A 26,027-nucleotide genomic window follows, 5' to 3' on the forward strand; every position below is an offset into this window, starting at 1 on the left:
GCAACTGGAATACTTTCCAATTTGATGAGAGAGCTAGAAAAATTTTAGTGATACTAGAATATCCTAACATAAAAATATTAAATAAAATCTGTCTGATTCTACATTAGAAAAACACTACTGCCAGGTAGTAGCAACTCCACCTATCTGATCTATTTAATATCTTAGTTGCATAAAAGCCTTATTGCTATCAGTTTTTCATTGCTCCAATAAGATTCTTGCAACTCAAGTGCAAGTCAGGTGATACTGCAAATAGACGTGGCAGAAAATTCTGTAGAAACATTCCTACTTCACTTTATGAAAGCCATCAAAATCCCGCCAGTGCCCTTCATTTCAAACTCCCTGTAAGCAGCAGCCTGGGAGAGCAGAGGTGCTTAGCATCTCATTGAAAAGGGGAGTAAGAAACCTGGATACTACCATCCCCAGTCAGCATCCTTAACTGGACAAAACCTGAGGTGCTGAACAAGCAATAGGAGGAGGCTGCCAAGACACAGCTAGTACGGAATTTTTAAAAATCAGTCTTGACAAATGACTAGAACACATCCTGTATATATTAAAAAAATCCTACATTCATTAACCTGATGAATTAGATCTTATTTCTCTTAGGCTCTAAGACCTTAAGATGGGAAAGTATGTTATTTTCTTAATACTCTATACAGTCATATTTCACAAGATCTAAAGAGCACCATGGAAATTTTATTATTCGGCATGCTGAAAGCAAAGACTGTTTGTCAGAGGAAAACAAATGAAAACAGGCTCTACACAAGAATCACTAACACTTTCAACAAGTAACCCACAAAAGGTAGAGTATAAGTAGTAGTAAATGCATAGCCAAGGACAAAGGAAAGACCCTGGACTTTTCAGAAGCAATGGTAGATAGCAAAACTTCTCCACTAGGGAAAGGGAGCAAACAGAGGTGGACAGAAGGATATCTACCACTGACATTTACAGCCACAGAAGTTGAAGAATTGACCGCCTTTGGAATTGGACACATGGAATAACTTGCATACCTAAGAAGAGAAAACCCTTACAGCTTTATAACCTAACTGCTAAGGTCAGAGAGCAATCAAAAACCAGAAAGCAATGGAAACAGAGCCTACCGTAAGCATTGCCAGTGATGCTGTTGGTGGGCACAGCATGTTTCCCATTCTGAGTGACTGCCCGCACAGGGAGCTGATGTTGTCCAATGGTCACTGGAGCTGCCTGCTGAAGGATCGTGACTGTCTGTCCTGGAACACCCTGTGCCATTTGACTGGCGACCGTCTGAATAACACGGCTGGCTGTAGGTATCGTGGCAAATGCAATCGTTGGCTTTTCATCCATGCTTGCTTAAGAGTAGAACAGACACCAATCATTTACCACCCTGGCTTAGGAGCAGGCTTCATTCTCATTAACATTTTAGTGATACATATCCCAGGCTTACAAAGGTGAAAATACCTCAGCACCACAAAGTCCTTGATGTGTCCTACAAGGTTTACAGAGCGGGAACAGAAAGCACTGCTTCTCAGGCTGAGGCAGCTTGGTCACAAAAGTAACATATTTGGGCTCCAAGGACCTGAGAGTATTCCTAGAGGCCTAATACTGTGAGAAGTGCTCAGATCCTGCCCAGAACTCTTTAGGCAGGATCAGGCTCTACACACACACACACTTTCTGCAGGCTGATTCATTCAGTACAGTCAGCTCTGAGAAGGTAATGGTTCACTCACCCCGCTCATTAGGGGAAGAACACTGCAATCAGGGACATAAGAATAGGGAAGATTAGTCCCTCTGAAATGCTTATTTTGAAGCACATCAGAAGGTCAGGGATGAATATCTGAAAACAATAAAATATTCTGTATTGCACATATACTCTATCAATATTAAGAATATTTTTCTTACAGCGTAAGCTGCCCAGCCAAAAAAAAAAGATTATAAACCTGACCCTTTGTCCTAAAAAGGCATCATCTCCCTTATTGGCACATTACAGCTGTGATATGGACAGCAGGCACTGCAAATCTCATAGCTTACTTTGTAATTACAGGCGAATTGGCCTGACTCTCAATACCACACAGCAGGAGAAGGCATTAAGATCTTAAACAATGCCTGGAGCCAAAAGTCTGCAACAGCTTGCTGTCAGGCCTGCACACAGGTTGTTTTACAAGGTCTTCCCACAACTGCAAGCTTTTGCCAGCTATGGAAGTATGGGAAGAAATCAAGAGGGAGGAAAAAAATACTAAAAAAAAAAGGAAAGGAGGGCTGAGTTCCTGGATAGAGATAACTGTTTGAGAGCACTCAACCACTTATCTCACTTCCCAGGACAAGTAAGGGGTGAATTCAGCAGGTATGTAACAGATACAGGACAGCCTCCTGCTGGGCATGCAGGAGCAGAGGGCCACTCTTCTCTTCCAGGGGCTCTGTGGGTCTCAAAGCAGAGAAGGCAGACAGGAAGCACAAACTCATTAGTCCTGTAGGAAGAGAAGACTTCTCCCATTTTAACATTAGAAGACGACAAGAGTAGAGTTAGATGGGACATAAGCATTGAGCCGAGACCTGTAGGCAGGCTGATGGAAAGCTGGGAGATTAAGAAAGAAAATGGAGCAACCAGGAAAAACAAAGGGATGGTAGAGAGTAGAAAAGGATATGAGTAGGAGTAACAGAGGGACAAGTAGGGAAAGAACGAGTGACAGCAAGAACTAGTGAATGAAAGAAGGGAGCAGGTGACAGATAGGCAGCTGCAACTGTTAGCGCTTCAGGAACATATATGGGATCCAGACAGGAATTTCTAGAGAATGTGAGTGAAACTCAAGCAGGATAACCAGTGCTGAACTAAAAATGCCAGTGGTCCTGCTATTGCTGTAGGGGAAGGTCTTTGTAATTTTTTTTCTTTCCCTTAGAGGAGAACCATTGCCCCACTGCCCACATAAAAGCAATCAGAGTAACTAGCCTTGCTGCTGGTACAACACACATCTATCATGTAGCGCTAAGCCCTTCTGAAATGGCAAGTAGACAAAGTGTTATCTAGATCACAGCAAGAGAAGGTTTAACTCGCTAAATCTCCTAAGGCTGGAATTTCCAGCTTAGGAAAAAAAAGAGGTCTTTATTGTAACTGGTTTTTGAAGATTGCTTTAATGGGGCACTGCCTGTACTTCCAGAAGCACATGCTTTCCTCTAGGAACCCAGGCCTGCAGAAGAGAAGGACTCAATCATTTATTTACAAGGCCACCCTGAAGCAGAGAGTTTCAGTCTTTTCCAAGACCACCTCTTTTAGCTAGAAAAAGCATACATTTCCATGGCACATCCAGCTGACCAATGCACAGGTCAGCTAGCAATAGTATTGATATTAGGGATAATATAAATATTTAAAGCACTGCATGTTTCTTCAGCCTCCAAAGTCTGTTACATTTGTTCCCCATAGGAGACAAGGGAGCACAGTTGTCCTGCTCACTGCTGGAGACATCAAATGGATGAGCTCTTACTTGGTTTAAGTTTTACCTGGAGAAACCTCTTTTATTAAGGGCTAAGCACCCAGTGAGTGAAACAGCATTTGACCACCCACCCCCCCAAGCATGCTCAAGACTTATTAGCAGAGTAGCAAGGGAGGTGAAAAGCTACCTCGGTGGTCACCAGCTAAGTCCAACACTGCTCCTGCAGCTTCATGAGCTCCTCCTGCTGTGCCCTGATTTGTAAGGATGTATCCGTTTGCAGAGTTTGCAGAGGAGGTCACAACTCGGACCATTGTAACAGTGGGAGCTTGTTGAACTACGTGAATTGCGTGACATGAAGGCTGTTGAGATGTCACTATTGATGCTGGCATGTATGCGACTGGTTTTGCCACCAGAGTAGATGGTCGGGGAGGAACAGCCATAATCACTGGCTGGGCACTGACTGGAGAGCCTAAACAGAAGAGAAAAGCGTACATTAACAGGAGAGGCAAAAAGGCCTCCACTCATTTCACCTATGCACTTCTAATCTGCAATACTCAGTCCTTCAGCATTGGCAGGAGTAGGGATAGGGAACAAAAAATAAGGTTTCAAAAACACCACCTTCAATCTTCTCTTTCCTAACTTACAAAAACCTTACCTGCCACCTGAGTACATTTCTGTGAACAAAAACCACAATAAGCACAAAAAAAAAAAAGAAGCTTTACTTAATGAGTTTTGCCTCCCAACTTTGCCAGGAACACCCTATACATCAGGCCAGTTACAGCACAGCTAACAAGCAGATACTTACCAGGGCTTAACAAATTACCAAGGCCCTGGCCACAGCACCACAGAGCTCTGCACAGCCAAGCTGATCTTATCCAGAAGACTGGTAAATTAGCGTGAGCAAGCTAGGCACTACCATGGCTACTCTGTTGTCAGTTCTTTAAAGCCGCCTAGTTCAAGGTTAGCTCATGTGTTTCTACATATTCCTTTATCTCCTGCCCCCTCATCCAAAGACTAGTAAGAAAAAATGGTCTAATAAGAAAAAAGTTGCATGTGCATCATCAGTCTCTACCAATGAAGTGGAAAGAGAGACCTAGATCCTCCTGTAACACACTGGCAGCAGCATTCCTGCAGTGTCCTCAGCATGGCACTTGATGCAAGTGAACAGTCACCCTCTGTGAAACAGGAGCTACTCACCAGGTGCACTCTGTGAATACCGATACTCTGGAACTGAGGCTAACTTTGACCCAAAGTCGTGATCATGTGGAATGGGTGAGCCCTCCCGTGACAGGCACTCTGGAGTCTGTAGTCCACTAGAGTGAGGGGACAGCAGGCCAGGGTGAGTAGGGGAGGCAGGAGCACTCCTGAAACACCAGAATGTAGTGTTGGCAAGTGTAGATGCATTTTGACCAGAAGACAGCAGCAGAGACCAAGAGTTATCTCCAGTACAGGATTCTCTAGCAGTACAGCCTTTTTTCCACACTACCCACTATAGTCTTGCTGGGAAGAGTTGAAAAGGTACACGGTAACCTCACAAATGCTCTAGCACCAAATATTGTCATATTTTTCCTTGCTGATGGAAACTGGACCCTTCAGAGTATGCTTAACGTTTCATTTTAAGACCCACTGCTGACAGAGAAGCTGGAAGTGCCTCATGTTCAGATCGGTTTTACAGTTTCAGGCCATTCTCAAAGGATCTTTGTCAGTGTTTGAGAGTGATGGGGAGAGGAAGAGGAAGAAAGATGCAATGTAGATGCAAGCATCTGGCCCCGCATATGCTTACAGATCAGCTGCTCCTTTTCCCCATTGCCTCCCTCCCCAACCATGTGGTTCCCACCTCTGGTCCCCATGCGGCCACCAAACACATGAGGAATTAAACATTTCTTTAGTGACAAACAAGATAGAGAAGCTGATCAGCTGAAAACCTCTCCTCCTGTTTCTCCCTATTTTAACAGACAGAAAGGAAACAAGGTGTGGGAGCAACGTTACATGGAACTGCTCCAGCTAGCATTGAATTGCAAGTCTCATCCTCACAGCTACAGGGCTCAGAGAAAGCTGTCATTGCACACAGTTCCTCTGGTGCAGTTACACCGCTGACTGGAGTGGCTACACAGAACACCCCTCCATTGCTTCACTGCTGACAGCCATGATCAACCTGATCTTCCCTACAGGAGACTGTTATAAATACCACAAAAGTTATTCCCACTATGATCTAATCCACATCTAAACACAGCTTTCCTGAAATGAGACTGGCATCTGAAAACACTTACTCTGGTGATAACTGCTTTGAATTTCTTTGAAGTGATGCCAAAACAGATATGTCATTTGATGCAATTTTGTAGTTTGGTTCTGGATTTTTTTTGTAAACACTTAAGAACAATTTTCAGATTATGCCTCAGGACTATCTACCTCTCAAACTATAAACACAACTAAAGTTTGCTCACTGTACTTCAGGAGAAGTTTGTTTGTTTTCTTTGTAATGAGTTTGGCACAAAGATTAGAGGAAGTTGAAGTTACCTGGAGGAGAGAGGCCCAAAAGGTGTTCGGAAGCAGGACACTCCTCTTTGCCTTCGTTTTCTAAATGCTTGCTCTACTAGTTTGGCTTCAGAGGCAGGGTCAATTCGCCAAAAGGAGCCCTTTCCAGGCTCCTCCTGGGAGCGTGGGACTTTAATAAAGTAACGGTTCAAGGAGAGGTTGTGCCGAATGGAATTCTAGAGGAAGCAGAGGAATGAGATGATTATTTTGCCATGAGGAAGCATATAGCAAAGATGAATGGGTTTTGCCACACAGCTTGGAAAAATAAAATCCACACCGCCAGAATCAGTGTTGAAGACAGAAGCAAGTCACTCAACTCACACAGCTCCAAAGTCACAGGAGAACTGCAAGAGAAAACCTGGGGAAAAGCGTCAGAGTTTCTACTAACCATGCTGAAAGATGGGTTTGCTTGGTACTACACCGTCACTTAAATACATCTGGAGCCAGGCAGTGCAGTGACTTTTCTGTGGAAAGCAATGAAGGCAGAGCTTTTGCTGAGACAGGGGGGAAATCACTGTAAACCACATCAGAAGTCTCTCAAAAGACAGGCTTTATTCTAGGCAAGCGGAAAAAATTGCCTGAGCCTGTGCTAACTGCTTACCTGCCAAATGATCACTGAGGTGCCCAAACATGCCCTAAAGGACACTGCATCTCATGGTAATCATAATGCAAGCCAGCCAACATGCCCTCAGACAGCTGCGTCTGAGAAGAATCCATTATCTATATGGCATGAGTCTAGCACTGTACGGCTCTCCAAATGTTCAATAGACTATTTATCCTTTTCATTGCAAAAAACCAACTCTGACTGGGTGTAGTGCTGTCTTTTGGGCTAGGGGAAAGCCTCAGTAAGCCCAGGTGTGCACAAGCTCATTCCTCTTCCACTTTCAAAACAAAACAAGAGCTTTTGTAGCAGTTTTAGACGAGCTCTTCACAAGTGAAGCCTTACAATGCCACTGGTAGAGGCGGGGAAAAGGCAGCTTCAGCCTCCACTGAAATGCAGCTCTCTTTGAAGCAGGATGCAGCAACTGGTTCACAAAGCACAACTCTGCTGAGCAGGTTAAGGCAGGAAGTGAATTCCACAATTAATTAGAACTGCAGGGAAATGCCAGGGAGGCAGAAATGTATTTATTCCAACTGTACTCAAAGTGCACCAAGCAGTACTGATCCTGCCAGTTGAACACAATGAAATCAGCAGCTGCAAGAATCTTTCCAGCTGCATAGCGTATTATATTCAAACGACAACACCCATTTCAGAGGTGCGATGCCAAGAAAAAGTCTGAAAAGCAGGTGGAGCTGAGGTTTCTGGAACTTTGAAAGCAGCCCTCAAGTGAACGTTTAAGCTTGATTTAGCATGCGTTAACTACATCCAAACTCTCCTATGAAGCTGGTCAGATTTCCTTTAATACCACAAGGAAGGCACAGACTCGAAGCTCCCCAAGTTCCCATTCTGAGATTCAAAACTTGCAAACTGTGACTTAGGCAATGCAATTGATACACTGTGAAAACAAAACATCTGTCATGATTTAAGATACTATGATTAAAAACTGGGAGCTCAGTTTTAGGCTGGACATCATCTGCTTGGACAGATCATGCCAAACAAAGACAAGGTGAAGGATTAAGCAAGATTCAGGCAAGTATCTAGGTAGAGGAGTGACTGATAGCAAGGATGCAGAAGAATAAAAAACAAAAGTGAAAGACACATGACTACCATATTAAAAGGGTTTCAGAAACCAGAGAGCCCAATGGTAACACACTACATTGCCCTAGAAAGTATTTAAAAAAAACCCCTAATCACCCACAAACTAGTTAGCTTACGTTAAACAAATTCACTCTGGGAATAGTCAAAGCAGCTCTATTCCCAGTGCCCCAAATCTTTAATAAATGCATTTCAAAGCAGATAAGCCCTGTCAAAGTAGTTTAAAAGCCTGTCAGTGTCAAGAACTCACCTGCCAGCCTTTGTCAGCAGTCCTGTAATACGGATAATGCTTGGTAATGTGGGCATAGATCCCACTTAGTGTTAATTGCCTGTCCTGTGCTGAAGATATAGCCTGCACAATTAGCTGAGCATAAGAATAGGGTGGCTTGGACTCATCCTGAGGAAAAAAAACAAACAGAAATTTAGTCACTAACAAAGAATTCCCACACTAGAGTGTACCAACAACCCAAACTAAAAAAGCATGTTGGGCTGTAGTTTTCACATACGCTAAGAGAGCATTGGGGCAACTAAGAGCAGCATCACCCTCTTCCCTTTCACTCCTGTTTTATACGGCCACTTTCCAATTTCGCACAAGCGTTTGTGTGCAAACAGGACTACAGGACTGAGCCAGATTAAAGTATCTCCTTCCCTTTCCCCACAAACACAAATTAAAGTTAGCTTTTTTGTGTGATTCCATTCCCCACTGAATTTACCACACACGCTTACACCAGCACAAGGAATGGGATCAGGACAAGCAGTTGGAAGCAAAGAGTTAGAGGGTGTAGGGTACAGTCACTGCTTTCAGTGTTCATGAAACTAAAGCCTTCAATTCTGCCCAGCTACAACTACACTTTGTTAGAAAGGTTTCATGCAAATATGTTATCAGCTCTCCTCCCAGCAACAAGCCCAATATAAAACTTGATCCTGTCCCTTCCCCTCTCCAGCAGGATTTGTTTCATTCTAGGAACTTTAATTTGTTTGCCAGATCTCATATTCCCAGCTCTTCATATTACTCCATCAAGAACAGCCCTTCTTGTCTCAAGGGAGAATTCAATCTACAAAAAAAGCCATCTAGTATTGTGCTCCTCCACCCAATCCCAAATCAGGTGGTTTTGGATCTAGACCTTTAACTTTGATCTGAAGATCAGCTCACCAAAATTACATTTTATCATTATAACTAAGTTATTTTTTAATCTAAATTCCACTTGCTACTCTCCTCATTTAACACTTGCTTGACAGGCCTTCATGTTTGTTTTAAAGTCAGACTACAGATTTCTCATGGCAAGGATCTGGTTTCTTCCCCTGCTTCCCCTTTCTCCAACTGTGTTTTGCAAAATACCATTAATTAAAAGGAGAAAACAAGACTCTGAATTTTAATGTACCTCTTCTTTATGGGCTCTTCATTTATCAAGCAAGCAAAAAAAAAATTCTTCTTGCTTAACTATTTTAGGGAATGACTTGAACACATTTTGGGCAGCTAAGCAAGCAGATTCATCATCTACCACTAATAAGATCCTGGTTTCAAGGCATGGTCTCAAAACCCTGGAGGATACTGTATATAGCACCCTTATGGCCAGGGTATTCTTAGACCCCTTTTAACTATATCCAGCACTGTCAATAAACTGCCAGGTCTTAATAAGCCTCCCAATGAGCACTGCTGAGTAAGTAATGTTTTTCTCTGAACCTTTGGGCTGTCCCCGCCAGATGCATCTGCCTGCTGTTCTGATGCTGCTTTTGCGGCATACTCTGCTGCCAGCTGCAGATCCGAGGTAATGTTGTGAACAAAACGATATCCTGAGGATCCAGCACCACGTGGACTGGCTGGGCAAGAGTTGGGAACACTGGAGAGGCAAAAAGGAAATACAGTTATTTGTTACTTCATTTATTAACAAGACACATAGTTCTTACTCTCTAAGGTACAGTAAAGCTCCCAGGTCACTGAGAAGCAGATATGCGCTGGACTTATTTTTGCCCCTGTGGCTTATCCAAAGCCCAGACATTGAGAAAAAAGAGACAGAGATAAAATTCAAATTTCTACAAAATCCTGACACCCCCCCGCCCCGCTTTCTACAATCACAAGACAGCAGAGTCTCAAAGTATTAAACAACCCTCTGTGTTTAGAGAAGCACTTAAAACAACCACACCATATCAGGGATGAATACTTAATTAAATAAATAGCTTGCTATTATAACTTGTGAACAAACAACACACCACTCCCCTTATAACACAGGTAATATTTAATCAATCCTTCTAACAGATACAGGCTATGTTCTCGTACAGTGTCATAGTTAAAGCACCCAGTGCAGGCATCTGCCATGAAGGTCCTTGTCTAACACAACACTCGAGCTTCAGAAGATCATATACCCTGATCAGTGCCACACAGCTAGAGACAGGTACTTCCTTGACTCACCAGCACACAAATGCAGCTAACAAAAGGGAGCTGCAATCACTAGTATACACCACAGACGGTCTCTCACCCATCAGCTTTGGCTAGCATGGGGAAGAGACACATTTAGAGTCCCAGGGCCACCACAAGATGGCATTACAGGAACAACTACTGAGCAGGAAAGCCATGCTAAAGTTGATAAAAAGCTACAAACAAATAAAAGGTGGCTATAATTTGCAGCACCACTCAGGCACACAGAAGTGAACGCTACAAGTGAGAACTAATCAGAAAGGCTTGTCTAGGGATCACACATCCTTGATTTGCAGGGTTGGAAGGACGGAAGGAGAGGGATGAGTCTGGGAATCTGAAGTTCCCTTTTTCTGTCTCTCCTCCGTTCTGCGCCATCCGGCATTGAAGGGTGCAATGCCAGAGCATCATGACACATAGCCAAGTCCCAGGATTCCACAGGTCTTCTACATAAGAGCAGAGAAACAGTGAGCAAGAAAGCAAAACAAGACACAGAAGATATACATCGCAAAACAAGCAGTTCAAATTGTATGAAAAGATGCAAACTGAAGCCCACAACTGGGAACTAGAATTCAGTAAAACCAGCATAAACAATCCTCTTATCAGTCAAATGCCCAATAACAGTGCTAACCCTGACACAAACAAATGCAGTAACTGACACTTATCACAGCACTGTGCTAAATGCTGCACGAAAAAAACACAGAACACGGTCCCTTCCTCAAAAAGGGGACTGTCTAAATAGCTTCACACACACACACACACGTACACATGCGGACGGAGAGGAAACAGTGAGACAACCCTTGTTTGCTCAGTGGGCAATACCTTTGATGCACAAGCAATCTGACAGTGTAAGGAATGACCATTTCCTACCGCAGTCCAGCCTGTAAATTGAGAAGTGCTGCTTCTCCTTGTGGCGTCTTTGCAAATGGCTGCAGTGCTGAGCTCAGCACAAGCAAGACTGGTTTCTTTTAAAAGTGAATTACAGGATGGGGGGCCGGGGGAGAGGGAAAAGGCAACAGAAATATTCAGCCACAACAAACTCTTGCAATAGGAAACCCAAGTTCACCCATCTCCCATATACTAGCCACACAGTGTTGCACAGCACCTGGTAACCCTTTCAGCGCCCACTGATAGTCCTTGGCATTAATGGGTGATGCTGTTCAGAAGTGCAGCAGGAGGTGAAACTTTCAGCAGGTGCAAGGTATATAATGTTGACGAGCCCATACATATAAATCTCCCTTTGCCAGAGATAAAGGCATTTCCTACCTAGTCTTTCAAAAAGCAGAGACCTGTTTGTGCAGGAAAATGAATCAAAGTTCGCTTTGAGCCCACTTTGGAAGTGGGTATCGCTAAACGACAGAAGACACTCTTGATGTCTTAGTATTCACATGGGGAGCTGGTGTGAATTTAATTATTCCGCTGTAGTTTTTCAATAGCTTCTCCACATACACACTTCTTATAATGTGTAGATAATTACAAATGAAAGTAATTTTCATACATGAAACAATGACAAACTGAAAGCACAGCAATTCTTTTTAATCTTTGTGTTTGGCACCCGAGCAATTATTGTAACACACAGACTAGGAGTGCAATAGGATGAAACAGAGTTTTCTGATTTTGTTCTTTGTCTGCAGAAATACATGAACAGCAAACCACAGAGACAGCAGCCAAAACTCAGGTCAAGGATGTGGAAAAGAGAAAAGTTCAAGTAAATTCATGCTCTGCACAGAACTGTATTCCTTTGCTTTTTTTTTTTTAATAAATAAAACTAGTATGGCTTCAAGGATTGTCCCATGCAATTCAGACAAGAACGGATTCGATTCTTCAAGATCAGCAGAGCAAGCAGCCCAGATTTTGCTGTTCAAATTTTAGCTTCTGAGGCTGACAATGAGTTGTAAGTACAATCTCTTGCTATTTTTTAAAAAACAAAGGAAGAAACCCTTACGCTCCAGGGCTGTGATTCTCTTGAGTGCTGACAAAGCCTCTCCAACCTAAAGTGTTGTTAACTTTTAGAAAAGCCAGTCTCTCCCAGTAGGTAGTCACTGAAGAACCTGATAGTCCCCTAAAGAAGCAGCTGTCCTGTGGGACAGCCACAGCAGTAGCTGAATATTTTGGAAGGGGTATTATTCTTTTACCAGAATGGAACACTTCTGCCCAGATAGACCTGCCTCCTCTCAGCCTGGATCAATGATCAAATCAAGAGACAGGTACAGAACAGACAGGAATTTTTAGCCACTCCAGGCAAAGAGACAGGGTAACACATGCTGCTAAGTGTTCAAGTTCTCAGTCAATCAGAGTGCTCTTCAGAGGGAAGGGAGAAAGAGCTGACTACTGGAAAAAACAAGGAGGCATAACCTGCCCCCCCCCCCCCCCCCGCCAACATGGGACAGAAGGAGTGAAGAAACAGTTTTACTAAAAATACCCCTCTGAGGGTTAAAGTTAAAATTAAACATTAGTGCAGTCAAAAGAAAACAAGCAAACACAATGCAGTGACATCAGTTTCCTGGAGTTCCTGGAATTCTCCTCACCACCCAGAGCTGGGGCTGGCCGGGGACGCTTGCGTGCACTCACGCCCCCTTTAAAAATATTACGGAACAAAAAGCTTTTTCCCTACAAACACCTGTTTGTGCTATAAAAACAACAATAAAGCATGGGGACAGTGATTATGATTTGGTGGATATTAATATTGCATCAATACTTGGCAATAACTTGATCCATTTTGATACTATAACCTTTTACTGAGAAAAGCACAGCTAGGTTTGCAATTTCACCCAGCTCTCAGACATCCTAACTTACTGCTGTGATCCATGCCTACCGTCCATGCAGGCAATCTTAGCTTACAAGCAATCCAAGCTAATTTGGGTTAAGCTTGTGTCTGTTACAGAAGAGGGCATTTTGGAGAGGAAGCAAGTGTTTTATACCATTGAAGACACACAGAGCACGTAAGCAAGCCAGCTGCAGTTACCCACAGTCTTAATCCCGTGGCACCATGGTTAATGCCCCAAGTCCCAGAGATCTTTGATATCCGAGGATTCAGCATCTCAACTTGAAACACTGACTGCAAGCAGCCATTGAGCCGCAGTTCCCCAAATGCCATGCTGAGACTCAGCTTTAGAATCAGACTACAACCATGTGCTGAATCACCTCGGTCCTTTGCAGCATGGTTTCCATTTAATACTTAACCTTCTTCAGCTGGAAGTCCAGAAAGATGAGGGCTGATCCCAGTGTCTGCAATACAATCGCCTGTGTAACCGGCAGAATGCCTTTTAAACACAGAACTTAACTTCTGGCTATTGAGAACATAACAGGTCTTGTAGCATCACGATTCACTTTCAACTCCTGCCAACAAGAATCTAGCCTCTTAAGTTCACAGCACTTTCTAGCAACAATTAAATCTCTAAATGCCAGCTATTGGAGAATACATACAACTTACTGGAATATCCAAAGTCAGTTTGCTTTAACTAAAGAATCAGAGTGCAAAACAAGGATGTACCACTGTGTGCATAGTGTGTCCACACCCAGAACGCTGTGTGTTACTTGTCTCTTCTCATTTCAAAAAAGAGAAGGATATAGCAGATCCAGAGAAGGTACTGACAGGGATAACTAGGATGATTAGAGACATGGAATGGATTCCACACAGGAAACAGTTTAAGACAGAAGCTGAGGTGCAAGGTGACAGAGTCTATAAAAACAAAGGCAAGAGAAGCTGTTCAGCTCCTGGCCTCTTCCAATAGAAGAGATGGTGAACACAAAATGAAACCAAGCAGCATGTCCAGAACAAGAGAAAGTGCTTCCATGTTTGTAGTTACACTGTGGAACGACATGCTGTTAAGACAGGGCTGATGCTAACAGTTTATGCCATTATACAAGTTCTTGGGGAAAGGAGGAAGACAGGGAATGCATCAGGGGATTTATTAGACAGATGGTCAGGAAGTCCCTGCTCCGAGGCAGCCCCTGATCCAAGAAAATGGTGGAGGCAGACTGCATGTAAGTGAGCATTACCGTGTATTTTCTGTGTTCTTATATTACCCCAAGGATACCCATCTGAGGCAGAATACAGGGCTATAGAGATCTGTTGCCTGAGCACATAGAGAGAGATTCTTATGTAAAAGTCTCCAGACTCTCTCAACACTAGCCACATTTTACAGACTTGGGGGGGGGGTGTGTGTGGGGGGGTGTGTGGATAAAAAATGAAGCAGCAAGTGGTTAAATGATATATTTATAGTCATATTAAAAGTCTATGAACAAGCTGGGAACAGAAACACTCCCAAACTCCAGTGTCAATTTCCCCAGAAGGAGAGGCAGTACGTGAATGCAGGAAAGTTGTGCTATTAATTTCATTCTTTTCTGCAGGAAAGGTATCTGTAGGGATCAAGCCATAGAGGCTTAATTTAAGCCAGGTACGCAGATAAAGCACCTATCCTCTCTATGACAAAGAAGAAAGATTACCTGGGATCCCACATAAAATTGTTCACCTGACTTGGAATCTGCATTGCTAAAGAGGAAAAAATCTATCTTTTCAACTTTGTGGTTTAGGATATGGTATGCACATGGGCAGCGCCTTTGAAAAATGCTTAAGTGCACACTTGTGAAGCAGGTACAAGAGAGACAGCAGTGATAAGAGTTACAACCTTGGCAACACTGCCAATATGCAGATTCCTGTCTGAATAGGCAATTTTAAGCCCCTATTGAGTACAAAGGGAGAATCCCTCTTTCTTAAGATCTTCCCCAGTCTCCTCCTCAAATGTAAATTGGAGGTGTGCTGCCCTGCACACAAGGACTATGGTTACAGAAATGCCACAAGCCTCAGGCTACCCCTATATTCCATTTCATGAGCCTGCAAAAAGGAGCACCAAAAGATACAGGGACGCTTTTTATGTGCAATAAGCAAGAATCAGGTCAAAGTACAGCACTTCGGCTTGTGAAACGAGCATTTCCACAATACACCAATCAGCAATAATGGGTGAGAATCCTCTGCCGCCCTCTTCTTCCCCGGCCTAGCCCCAAAATCATAACTCAAAGAAAGGCAAGTCCTTGCACGTTGCATGTTTCGGAAACAAATCACAAGTGGTGAGACTGCCAAACCAAGCTGGATTTTGATGTGAAAGGAGAAATCTGAGAGCTACCCTGCCTGCTTAACACTGAAGAAAAACAAAGCTGTCGAACAAGCCACAGTGGGAGAAAGTTAGCTATCCGCAAAAGTTGAAGTTCTTATTACTTGTCTGTGCTCCAGCAGTTCCCCTCTTCAAAAGGAAGTGAGCTCACTCTGACCGTGGATTCAGTGAACACTTTAGACTGAGCAGGGGAAGAGGAAGTGCTCATGTAGCTGGTGACATCTGCAACCTTTCCTCCAGCACATGGCTTGGCCCGTCTCCTCTAGCACATGGTCCATTATCTGAAATAAACATGTGTAGGAACTCCCAAGCCCAGTATAGATTGTTGCTTTTCTTATGTGATGTATATGCATCACACTAGTTGGCTTGTGGTTTGGAGACAAGGGTGATTAAAAATAATCACCAGTCTGTCCAATTGTGGGAGTTCCCTGAGCTGTATATTCTGCCCAAATGCAGGAAGTAATGGATAACTGAGACAAAAGAGCCTGCAAAAAACCTGCCTTGGAGCTCTTCACCAGCTTTTCAGTTAAATGGCAAATAGTGCTATAGGAAGAAGGAAAGCCTGAATGAAATGGAGCAGGCAATATTTCTGCATCCTGTTCCAGTGAGTGAATGCATCCACTGAAGCCAGGGTTCATTCAGCTTCCCACTACACACCTTTAGAGGAAATGTGCAAGTTCAGATTAAATCCCAAGTGTTCTGAAACAGTGTTGTACGGCTGTCCCAGAGCCTATTAAAAAGCACTCCCTTTTTCCAAGCCAAGTCTGACTCAAAGCATAGCCAGCATTTGCAGGTCTACTATAACATGGCACACACAAACTCTTCTGTCATGCTTTACGGAATAAAAGCTCTATACATAAATTATCTGCTACACACTCTTGGAAAGTAGTAAGTACACTATACATGCATAAAAATCAGACAACGAATTTAAATGACCCGTTAAAGGCCACAAAACAAGTCGGTGGCTAAGCCAAGATAACTGCAGTTCCTGGAGCGCAGGCCTCCGAGTAATCCACTATCAGAGCATGCAACATGTTACTGAACTAGTTTTGCCTATTGGAAATAAAGGAAATAAGGAAAAAAGGAAGTAAGGTTTAAAGGATATAGCTTATGAAACCATGACAATTCAGCTCACATCTTCTGGTTTACTAATCAAGCTTATAAAACAAAAGATGCAGAAGGATACCAGATGATCTTTCATTATTCATACCATTAATTTCATTGTAAACTAGGTATCGACCCTTCTAGCAATGGCCGAACATGGGCAGGCACATTAAGTATGACAATTAAAATACAAATTTGGGTCCACACACAAATATGTAACAGTTTAGCTATTATCACAGAACTTCACCAAACACTTCTCAAGCAGTGGTTCTCACAGGGCTCTAAGGGCTCCTCCTCCTACACGTAAAAGAATTTTTTTTTTACTGATAAAGACTGTGTGTGTGAGCTAACTATCCATGCCCTTTCAGTGAAAAAACAAACAAGTACAAGACAAAGTGTTCAAGCCCACAGCCATTCTGGTGCAGAGCTAAGCCAGAAGTAGCAGCTGTAAAATATGAATAACGATACTGACCTCCATAGTACAGCATTTAGTATTTCTTTATTGTAGCTTTTTAAATTATATATGTATATCAGTGAGAACATAACTGCTGTTTAGAATAGAGAAGCATGTACAGAGAAATAATTTCATTTTCACAAATAACTAAAAAACCCCAACCCTGAGGGGCAGTGCTGGAGAGAGATGCTATTTGGAAAACCGAGTTAAGTTACTACTACAGGGTCATTAACACCAACTGGAAGATAATAAAAGGAAAACTATCACTATATATCCAAACTCCAACTCTCATGACTGAGACCAGGAATAGGCTCCTACATCACACTTTGTCTCTGTGGATCTGTTTTATAATCAGATCTGGATCTGTTTTATAATCACAAGCCACTCTGGGGACTAAACTGCAACACATATATGGAGTCACATTCATGTAGATAACATGGACTTGCAGCAAAAGCCAAGTGTTTTGGCCAAAGGCAAGTGTTTGTAGCATAGGTGAAGAACTTCATGTCACCAGTGTCACCCAAAGAGTATCCTCCAAATGCAAACTGCAGAATCTTAAAGCCGCGTACCAAAAGACTGTCCCTTAACTCCTGGAATAGTGAATCAGTTATATCTCCCAACAGGCAGAGCTGAACTTAACCAAACTACACATGGTTTTCACACAGCTTTTCAATGCCTTGAATCTATGGAGAAGAGATTTGGTGCTGCTCTGCCCTTTCTTATGTTGTGTAAAACGGCAGGCTGCGTCTACCAATTCCTTACAACCACATTGGCCTTTTCCTTTTTGGAAAATGCAAGTCTGACTTTTTTTAAAAAGAATTTTGAACTCAAAACAGGAAGAAATAAGCCATGCCTGTGTGTAAGCCTCACAGCATGCTGCCAACCAACATTTTCCCTTAAAGCTGTACAACAGCATTCAAAACACATCTACAAATGGCCCCTCCTAGAGACAAAACACCTAGCTAAGAAAACAGTGGACACATTTCTCCCCAGGAATAAGCAGGAACCTTGCTTGGCAAAGCTGCTGAGGGTGGCAGGTTTGGTTCTGTTTAACTAAAGCTCATTCCCTCTCTAGGCAGTGCACTTTGCAGAGGGGAAAATAAATAGGCTGGAAAAAACCCAGAAGCTTGCAGGGGGAACCTGCAAGGAAGCAAGCTGCAATGTAAACAGAGGCAGAGCAGGGCCGGGGGTCAGGAGGGCTGGGCTGGATCTGGCAGTGGAAGCGCAGGTACAGCCCCTGCCCCACACCAGGGTGGAGGCAGGAAAAGGGGGCCAGGAGCCGCTTTCCAAAAAGGAAATTTCACCCTGCCCAGGATATCCAAACTGCAATAATTTTCCATGGGCCAATCAGGGAGGAGCGAGGCAAACGCACCAAATTAGGAAAGTAAATACTAGAAGGGGGAGAGGGAGGAGGAGGAGGAGAGCCCAGCTCATACAACCACCTCCCAAAGCCAGCGATGGGAGAGTGGTGTGGGTCGCACGCTGAGCCCCCACCAGCCCTCCCAGACCTGCCCTTGGGAAGGGGGAGAGGACGCTGTGCCACAGCCTCACCCACCACTGTTCAAGCCACCAAGACAGCAGAGAGCTGCCCCTGAAAGACAGATGGCCAGAATGCATAGCTACACGCTCCCCAAAGAGCATTCCCTTTCTCGGGCAGAAACACCTAAATCACTTCCCAAAGCCTGGCCCACAGGGTACGAGAGCTGCAAGACCCTGCCGGGGGAGAGGGGAAGGTTGGAGGGGCTAAGCAGGGATGTTTACAAACGTGTCAGCCCCTCCTATGTAAGAGGAACTCAGAAACGAAAGGGGTTTGGCAAGTGAAACCTCAGATGTCTTTTGAGGTTTTCTGAAGACTTGGCTGGATTAGCTTCTGCTCAAGACAAACGGATGCAATCATTAATCATCCTTAGTAAACACTCCGTTAGGGGCTGAGCACAATTCAACACTACTATTTCCACTTTCTCCTTATGCAAAAGAAACATTCTCAGAGAGTCAAATATCAGTTGCAGGCATATGCCAGAGTCAAAAGATACAGCCTCTATTAGTAACACAAACCACACTGTGCTGCTTTGCGCAAGATGACTGAATGGAAACTAACTACCATATGTTGGCAAAGAAACCATCCCCCTCCCCTCCCAGCAACAAGCTTCATCTAAAAAGAGAAGGTTAAACATAAACTAAAAGCAGTGCCTGAACAGAGGACTAAAACCACAGCCACCTCCAGCCCCCTCTTTCTAGAATATCTGCACTGCACATCTGTGCAGCTCTGCAAGACCAGGGGAAAAACCCAAAAAAGCAAGCACCTCCAGATCTATGCAAAATCAAACTGGCTTCATTGTGACACTGAAGTTGTTCTCAGCTACGCAAATTTGGATACTACTCACTGAATTAGTGCTAACTGTCAGAAGATGTTAGGGTATTATACCTTTTTACAAATGTACAGACAAGACAACAAACCAAAGGCTATTACTATTACCAGGTACACTCTTGCTATTCTGAGGCGTGCACTTTTTAAAACTCTAATACATCATCCTATACTATGAGTCTACTTTACTTTATTAAATTTATTATACTTCAAGTAACAGCTTTAATGTTAAAAAAAGATTACTGCAACTCCGTAACATCAACTCTGCTGAGAAAGAAGGAAAGAAAATATTCCAGACAGTAACTTGATGTTCAGGTTATTTCTATTGCACATTCATGAATCAGATAATTTACAAAACAGGATACTCGCACAGATGTACATTCAGATTGCTACAGCCCCTCAGTACATGGTCAGCATCCTACCCCCATTTCCTTCTATTCCCAGGAAACCACGTGCCAATGGCCACCCTTGTCCCTAACTTCAGATAACACCAGCACCACCCAGCAACAACAGATTATTATTGAGATAAAAATAAAACAGGCAGTCCTAACATAGAAAATATTTGTCTGCTTTCTTTTCTCCATGCATATAGGTAGCTCTTGATAGATATTTCTAATTCCACTGCCAAAGATAGACTAGTAACTCTATAGTGTGAAACTGAGACTCAAGTTTTTCCCCCCCCAACCCTTTGAGCTCTTAAACAAAACCCTTGTGCCCTACTTCTAGCCACCATAACAGTTTTTAACAGTCCTCCATAATTTTGAACAGCAGATATTCAACAAGCTGGTTTTTTTTAATGGGGTATTTCATGCACCAAGTATACCAGACAAAACACAGGGCTGACAGACTGCTGGTGGAGAACACCTTTTCCAGAGAGCACACTCTGCATAGTTAACATCTTACCTGATAGTGCCTGTGGGGGACGGGAGGGGACTGACCACGCTCCGGAGATCCGGCTCCGGGATGTGGATCTTCAGAGGCGATATTTGAGGATAAAGTGGCCGAAGGGGAGGTGATGAGGCTTCCTCTTTTGCTTCCTCTTTATGGTATAAAGATGTGAACTGGATCTTTATAACCGTGCTAGGGAATCTGAAAGTACATCTGTAAGGGAAAGAAAGGGAAAAGTCAATTTCACACATGATACTAAAACATATTTAAGTGTTTTTGTATGCAATTGGCAAATACTTCATTCATAGCATAAGAGTCCACCATTCTCTATCACATCTTTCTGCCCAGAGTCCTGGGCAGAATTACTGATCTTTCACAAGTCTCTGTATATCTGTCATAGTGTATCACCTAGTGATTAGATGCAAGCTGAAGGTTTGGGTAAGTTAAGCGATTTCCCCAAGGCCCTATATTCAGTCAATGACTAAGCAAGGTGCAGAACTACAATGACATACTCTCAAGTTCCTGCTATATCAAGACTAGGATTTATCTTTTATCAGCTCCATGCACATAACTCAAAGATACAAGTTACTAGAAAGTATCAAACCACAAGCAACATGGAGCAAAAGAACCATAAAGTCCAGACAGAGGAACAAACAGCCTCTAGGTAAGACCAGTCAGCACTATTTAAAGACTGGCCTCTACATATTGTATAACTAATACCCATTTATATCTCTGCACATGATGCTAAAGGATCATCTAGCAGGTTTCAGATTAAAATACATTCATTTAGAAGTGCCTCCCTTTTAGACAGCATGGGTTATAGCTAACAGGATCAGGGCCTCTGCAAGCCTATAGGGCTTTTCTAAATAACACTTCTTTCTAATTGTTATTTAGGGGAAAAAAAAAAAAAAATCACACATCTACAACTGTAGCCTTCAGGAGATGCTGGGAAATTCAAAAGGAAATAAGCACTGATATTTTCCATATTTGAACAGAAAGCTTTCTAATTTATAGTGTCTACCATAGGCACAGGGCTGTAAGAGCGAGTGTTCTGCAATTCTTCTTATTGCATTTTAATTAGACAATAATGTGCAATCAATACAAGCTTTCCAGGGATCATTTCGCTGATAGCAAGGTTAAAGCAGCAGGAAATAAAAACCAGGTTTCACTGTGGGAAAGGCCAGCAGAGCACAGTAATTGTGCTGGCTTCCAGCATCTTGCCTATAGAAGGAAATGAAGGGGCTCTAGCAGTGTTGTTCCAGCACTGTAAGTGCTGGTATAGGCTGTATGTAATTCTTTTAACAAATGCGTTATTGAATCCTGCCAGGTAACAGAACAAGGTGGCAGGCAAGTAAATCCGCATTTGCGACCACCTTATCTTAATGCTGCTATCGATAGAAATGCAGAGAAACATCCCATCACAGCTCTGAAAACATACTCTCTTGCTCTTGGTTCTTCCACACAAACTAGTTCTGCTGTAAGGTAACGTTCAGAAACCTGCTGTGAAGAGTGCAAAATTATCATTCAGGCATAGGAAGCTCATTCCCATCTCCCACCTCATCTCTCAAATGACCTGGCTCAGCATTCAGCAGCTTGGACTCACAATGGCTCTGCTACATACAGCCGGAGTTTGCATTGCATTTAATTCACTTCAGAGGTCCTGCCACCTGCATTCATTAATGCATTAAATAAGAGCATCATTGCTGGCAATGCAGCCTAATCACGTTTATCTAACCCTTCTAAACATGGCTCCCTGCAGACTCAATACAAACACACAATTCAAAACAGCAGAGTGTCCGTGCCTTGCAAAGTCTGCCAGCAGCAGGCACGCAGCTTACTGATATGAACCTGGAACAAGACTGTTGAACCAGTGCTCTGGATGTTAAACTTTTGTACTGCTACATGGATTTCCTTATAGGAAAAAAGCAGAGAATACACAAATTTGCAATGAGCATCACATGGACTAAGGCTCAATACCAGTATGAGTAAAGCTTCATCATTTCTCAAGCCCTTACTGAGGAAAAGCTGAGCTTTCTTTCACAGAGCAATGGAATTCTCTGCTGTAATGCCAGGTGCTCAGCATTTTTCAACATCTGAGTCAAGGACAAATCAGTCCTTGTTTAACAGTGTTCAGTGCAATCCCAACCTGCTGCTGACCTCAACAGGTCTGACTGCACAGAGCCCTAAGGCGGTTTTGCAGCACTGTTGAGGCCAGAAGATCCCCACTGCAGCTTCATAGCAGTAAGCAGCTCTGTTCCACTGCCACTTAAGTCTTCCTTTTCAGAAGGACCCAGTAATTCAAGATCCACATCTCCTACACGTTACTGATTCCAGGTGATGGTGCAACTATCTCCTCAACAATACTATACTTACTGACGCTGTAACAATGTTAGATAAGAAGTTGATACCTGCACCCAAAACACTGTGAGGCAGTCCCATCAGTCTGCGACTATGGGCAATCTTAACAAAAGCTAACTTACTTTTCCAAAATCGTGAGTCAACCTGAAATATGAAGTCTAACCCACTAAATGTGTGCTGAAAAGGCCCATCTAACATTACTTGTTCCTTGAGAGCCTCCCCAAAGCTATCCGATCCAGCCGCGTGACTTACCCACAATCTCAGACTAGAACGAGGGAAGAGAATCAGAGAGGCTGGGCTGACTACACAAGCAAGCAATTTGTTGGCTGCTGTGATTTCATTTTTAGAAAGACAGGCTTCCCAATCCACTGAAGCAGAACCCAAGACATAGAACTAGCTTTCGCACATTATGCTCGCTAGCATGTACGTGGCCATTTTGTAAGGAACCAGTCCCAGAAAAATCAGAGAGCGGATATATGCAAGGGTGCTCACAGCTTTAGAAGGCTCCTGCAGCCTCATCTGTGCTGGTTTCCAGCATGGGCACTGCCTGCAAAGCCAAGGTAGGGGTAATTTATTGGCAGAGTCTATATGCTTTTAACTGCTGTAAAAACCTGGGACCGAGGAATGGTAATGCAATGCAAAATACAGTGTAAATTCCTGACAAACTCCTCCCCTCCCTCAGGGGTGAGAAGGTGCCTGGGATTAACATTATTGTTCCAGTCTCTATCACAACCACCACAGTAATGCAAACAGTGACAACAGCGCAGCCCAAGACACTGCTTCAAATCAGCATACACACACTAATACTGGGAAACTGTGCCAATGAGAAATCAGAAAAGCATGATTTCTGAATCATCTTGTCACAGGAAGCTCACTTTTCATTACACTGAACCTGAATGCAGTTTTAATGAGCTTTTCTAATTGTTCCCTTAATTACCCTCTTTCTGACCAAAAGAGGATAAACCCAAATTATATCGGGTAGTCCTATTTAGGAGTGAGGCACGTTAGTGCAGGATTTAAGCCTATGAGAATTATACTTCTACAGAAGATGAGCAGGACAAGACAGACAGCCCAAGCTGAACTGAGTATGCATTCCTTAAGATTACCAATTGTATTTCAAGTTATTTAAACTGAGCTACATTATTTGATCCATATTGCATGATTCCTATCAAAGATGCATAGCAATTACTACTACTGCTTAACATTTCCATCATGAGAAAAAGATCAATCTGAAAGCACAAATTTGACTCAACGTAAAAAGCATAATGAAGTTAACTGGTATTTCCAAGGATGCCCAAGAGGCAACTCTTAAGTGCCACTGAAATTTCCAGCTGATTACAGAAGGGTAAATTAACAGTCTGCAAAGTCTCTTGGTCTTGGTACAGGCAGGAAGCAACCTGCTTCAATTCCAGAACTGTTGAGTTTTACTCGATAACCTAGTACAGACAGGTACATCCTCCAGTCCCTGGCCATATAAACCATGTATATATATTGTACTCATACACAGTTATAGTATGTTGCACACATCTCAATTCCTTGTCGGAAAGGATTCCTATTTCTCTAGGATGCCTTGTAAGGCAGTGAGAATAGAAAGCTTTTTTTAGTTTGTGTTGAAACTCAAAACACATAAACACCTCCCTTCCTCCCCCCCTCCAACCTCTGTAAACTACATAGAAACAATTCTTGCCTTATGAGATTACAGGCAGGAGAAAGTCAAAAGAAAATGGATTGCTGGCTCCCTGCTGCATGCTTGAGTTCACAGACTCCATAGCACTCACTGAATGGATGCTATATATACATTGGAGACCAAGGGGAGGAGGAAGAGTGCACATGCCACACATGGGTACAGTGATACAAAAGTCGTTGCTAGAATTTTGTTTGTTTTAACTAAGACAGATTTTCCAAAAGTTTCCTGGATGAGCTCCTCACGCTGACAACGCAGCACCCATGCTATTAGGCATCCTTTCATGTGGTGAACCAGTAACAGTGACCACAAGCATTTCATCTACGTAAGGTCTGAAAATAAAGTGCTAGGAAACACTGGACTTTACATAAACAGTCACCCCCAAGGCAGACTGCAGGAAAAATGGTTAGGTAAAAAACCCAATAAAACAACTCCATACCCTGCATGACTAAAAAACCAGACATTCTCCCCCTCCTCAAAGCACCTTTTGCTCACAGATGGAAAGAAAAACGGAGATGCATTTGCCAAAACATAGTACCAGGTTCAACAGAAGCTATTACAGTCACCGATTTCTTTGTTAGAGCACCCTGAGTGCTGTTCAACACCAAATGACTTCTGCTAAGATCTGCTGTGTAAGAGCAAGAAAAGGCTATTTAAACAGATTTTTAAAAGGAGACAGGAAATCGTGCTGGATTTATGTTTTTACATTCACACCATGGAAAAGCACAGTGACAAAATGGAGAAGACAAATCATGAAAAAAGCCAAGGTAAAACATATGTAAAAATATACATATGCAAAAATGTATATATAAAACCTGGAATGATATTTTTATATATTATGTAATACATATAAACATATATTATCATATGTTGTGTCATATATAAACATCATTCCAGTTTATTATGCAAAAGGAATAACCAGAAAAGTAAGTTGGAAGACTGTTACACATCAGTTGTCATGAAGAAGTTGGTACCATCTTTGTCTACTTTATCTTGCCATAATTTATGAAATCCTGTTATTCCTGAATGTTGCAGGTATAAATGCACCAGTAGCTTCTGTTTTACAAACAGTGCCGAGATGCAGGTTGAGCGACAACATTTTATGAAATGCTTTGTTAAAAATAACACACTTCACAATTTGAATCAGAACAGTAGCACGGTCCTGGGGTTTCATTCAGAAAACAGGTAAGCATGATCATCTCCTTGTACTGCAACTGCCACATTTTTTTTGTTTTAAACTTGCAGATACTGTTACCACACCACTGACTCTCAGTATCTAAATCTTCTACTCTGCCACATGATGTGAGGGGACAGTAGCCCAGCTCTTAAGGATGAGGCAGTTATCTCTACAATCAGTAAATTCCTTGGATTCAGCAAACACGGACAGCCAGAGCTCTAATTACAGCAGCACGTGTTGTGATAAAACAGAACTATGTCATTACTAGCTAAAGTTTGACCAAGGATGGCCACAAAAACCCTTGTAAAAGAGAAAAAAATCCCAAACAAGCCCCACACAACAGCTGTTACTCTGTCTCCTGTAACTTCTCTGAAACCATTTTCTTCTTTTTGTCAATTACATATAATTTACCCAGAAGAATACGGTATTATTCCCATGCACAAAGTTCCAAAAACATGTTGGGTTTCTCAGCTCAAGTGAGAATTTACCATCAGTCATCTTTGTTAAGATATTATCATTACCAGTTATTTCAAGGTACTTGACATGATTTTGCCAGAGGGCAAGGCAGATACTTCTCACCCTTTCAGTCAACCTGTAGGGTATACACCAAAATTTCAGGCCAATGATCAGTGTGCCGGTACTGTACGAAGCAGCCGTTACAGAGAAGTGCCCCAATTACCTCCTGTAACTAATTTTCTTCATCTTCTGTAATCAGCTAAGGGAAGAACCACATGCCTGCATCTATGAAGAAAATCAAGTTCCCATTAAGTCATAAATCCACTCCCTATTCCCATAATACTTTGAAGCAGTCTGAAAGGAGGTGCCTTGGACAACATAA

At 42.7% G+C, this 26,027-nt stretch overlaps 1 protein-coding gene across 1 annotated transcript in view; it reads right to left on the reverse strand.

Moving 5' to 3' along the window:
- Positions 1-26,027, reverse strand: part of FOXK1 (forkhead box K1) — a 57,687-nt gene that overhangs the window by 10,863 nt on the left and 20,797 nt on the right. Inside the window, exons 2-8 of the mRNA XM_072877760.1 lie at positions 19,986-20,183; positions 9,317-9,473; positions 7,883-8,029; positions 5,919-6,112; positions 4,599-4,765; positions 3,589-3,870; positions 1,098-1,325 (exon numbers count right to left, since the gene is read on the reverse strand). Of these exons, the coding sequence (XP_072733861.1) occupies positions 1,098-1,325; positions 3,589-3,870; positions 4,599-4,765; positions 5,919-6,112; positions 7,883-8,029; positions 9,317-9,473; positions 19,986-20,183 (1,373 nt within the window). The remainder of the gene's footprint in view (positions 1-1,097; positions 1,326-3,588; positions 3,871-4,598; positions 4,766-5,918; positions 6,113-7,882; positions 8,030-9,316; positions 9,474-19,985; positions 20,184-26,027) is intronic.

Source organism: Ciconia boyciana, chromosome 13 (assembly GCF_034638445.1).
Source record: "Ciconia boyciana chromosome 13, ASM3463844v1, whole genome shotgun sequence".
NCBI classification, from domain to species: Eukaryota; Metazoa; Chordata; class Aves; order Ciconiiformes; family Ciconiidae; genus Ciconia; species Ciconia boyciana.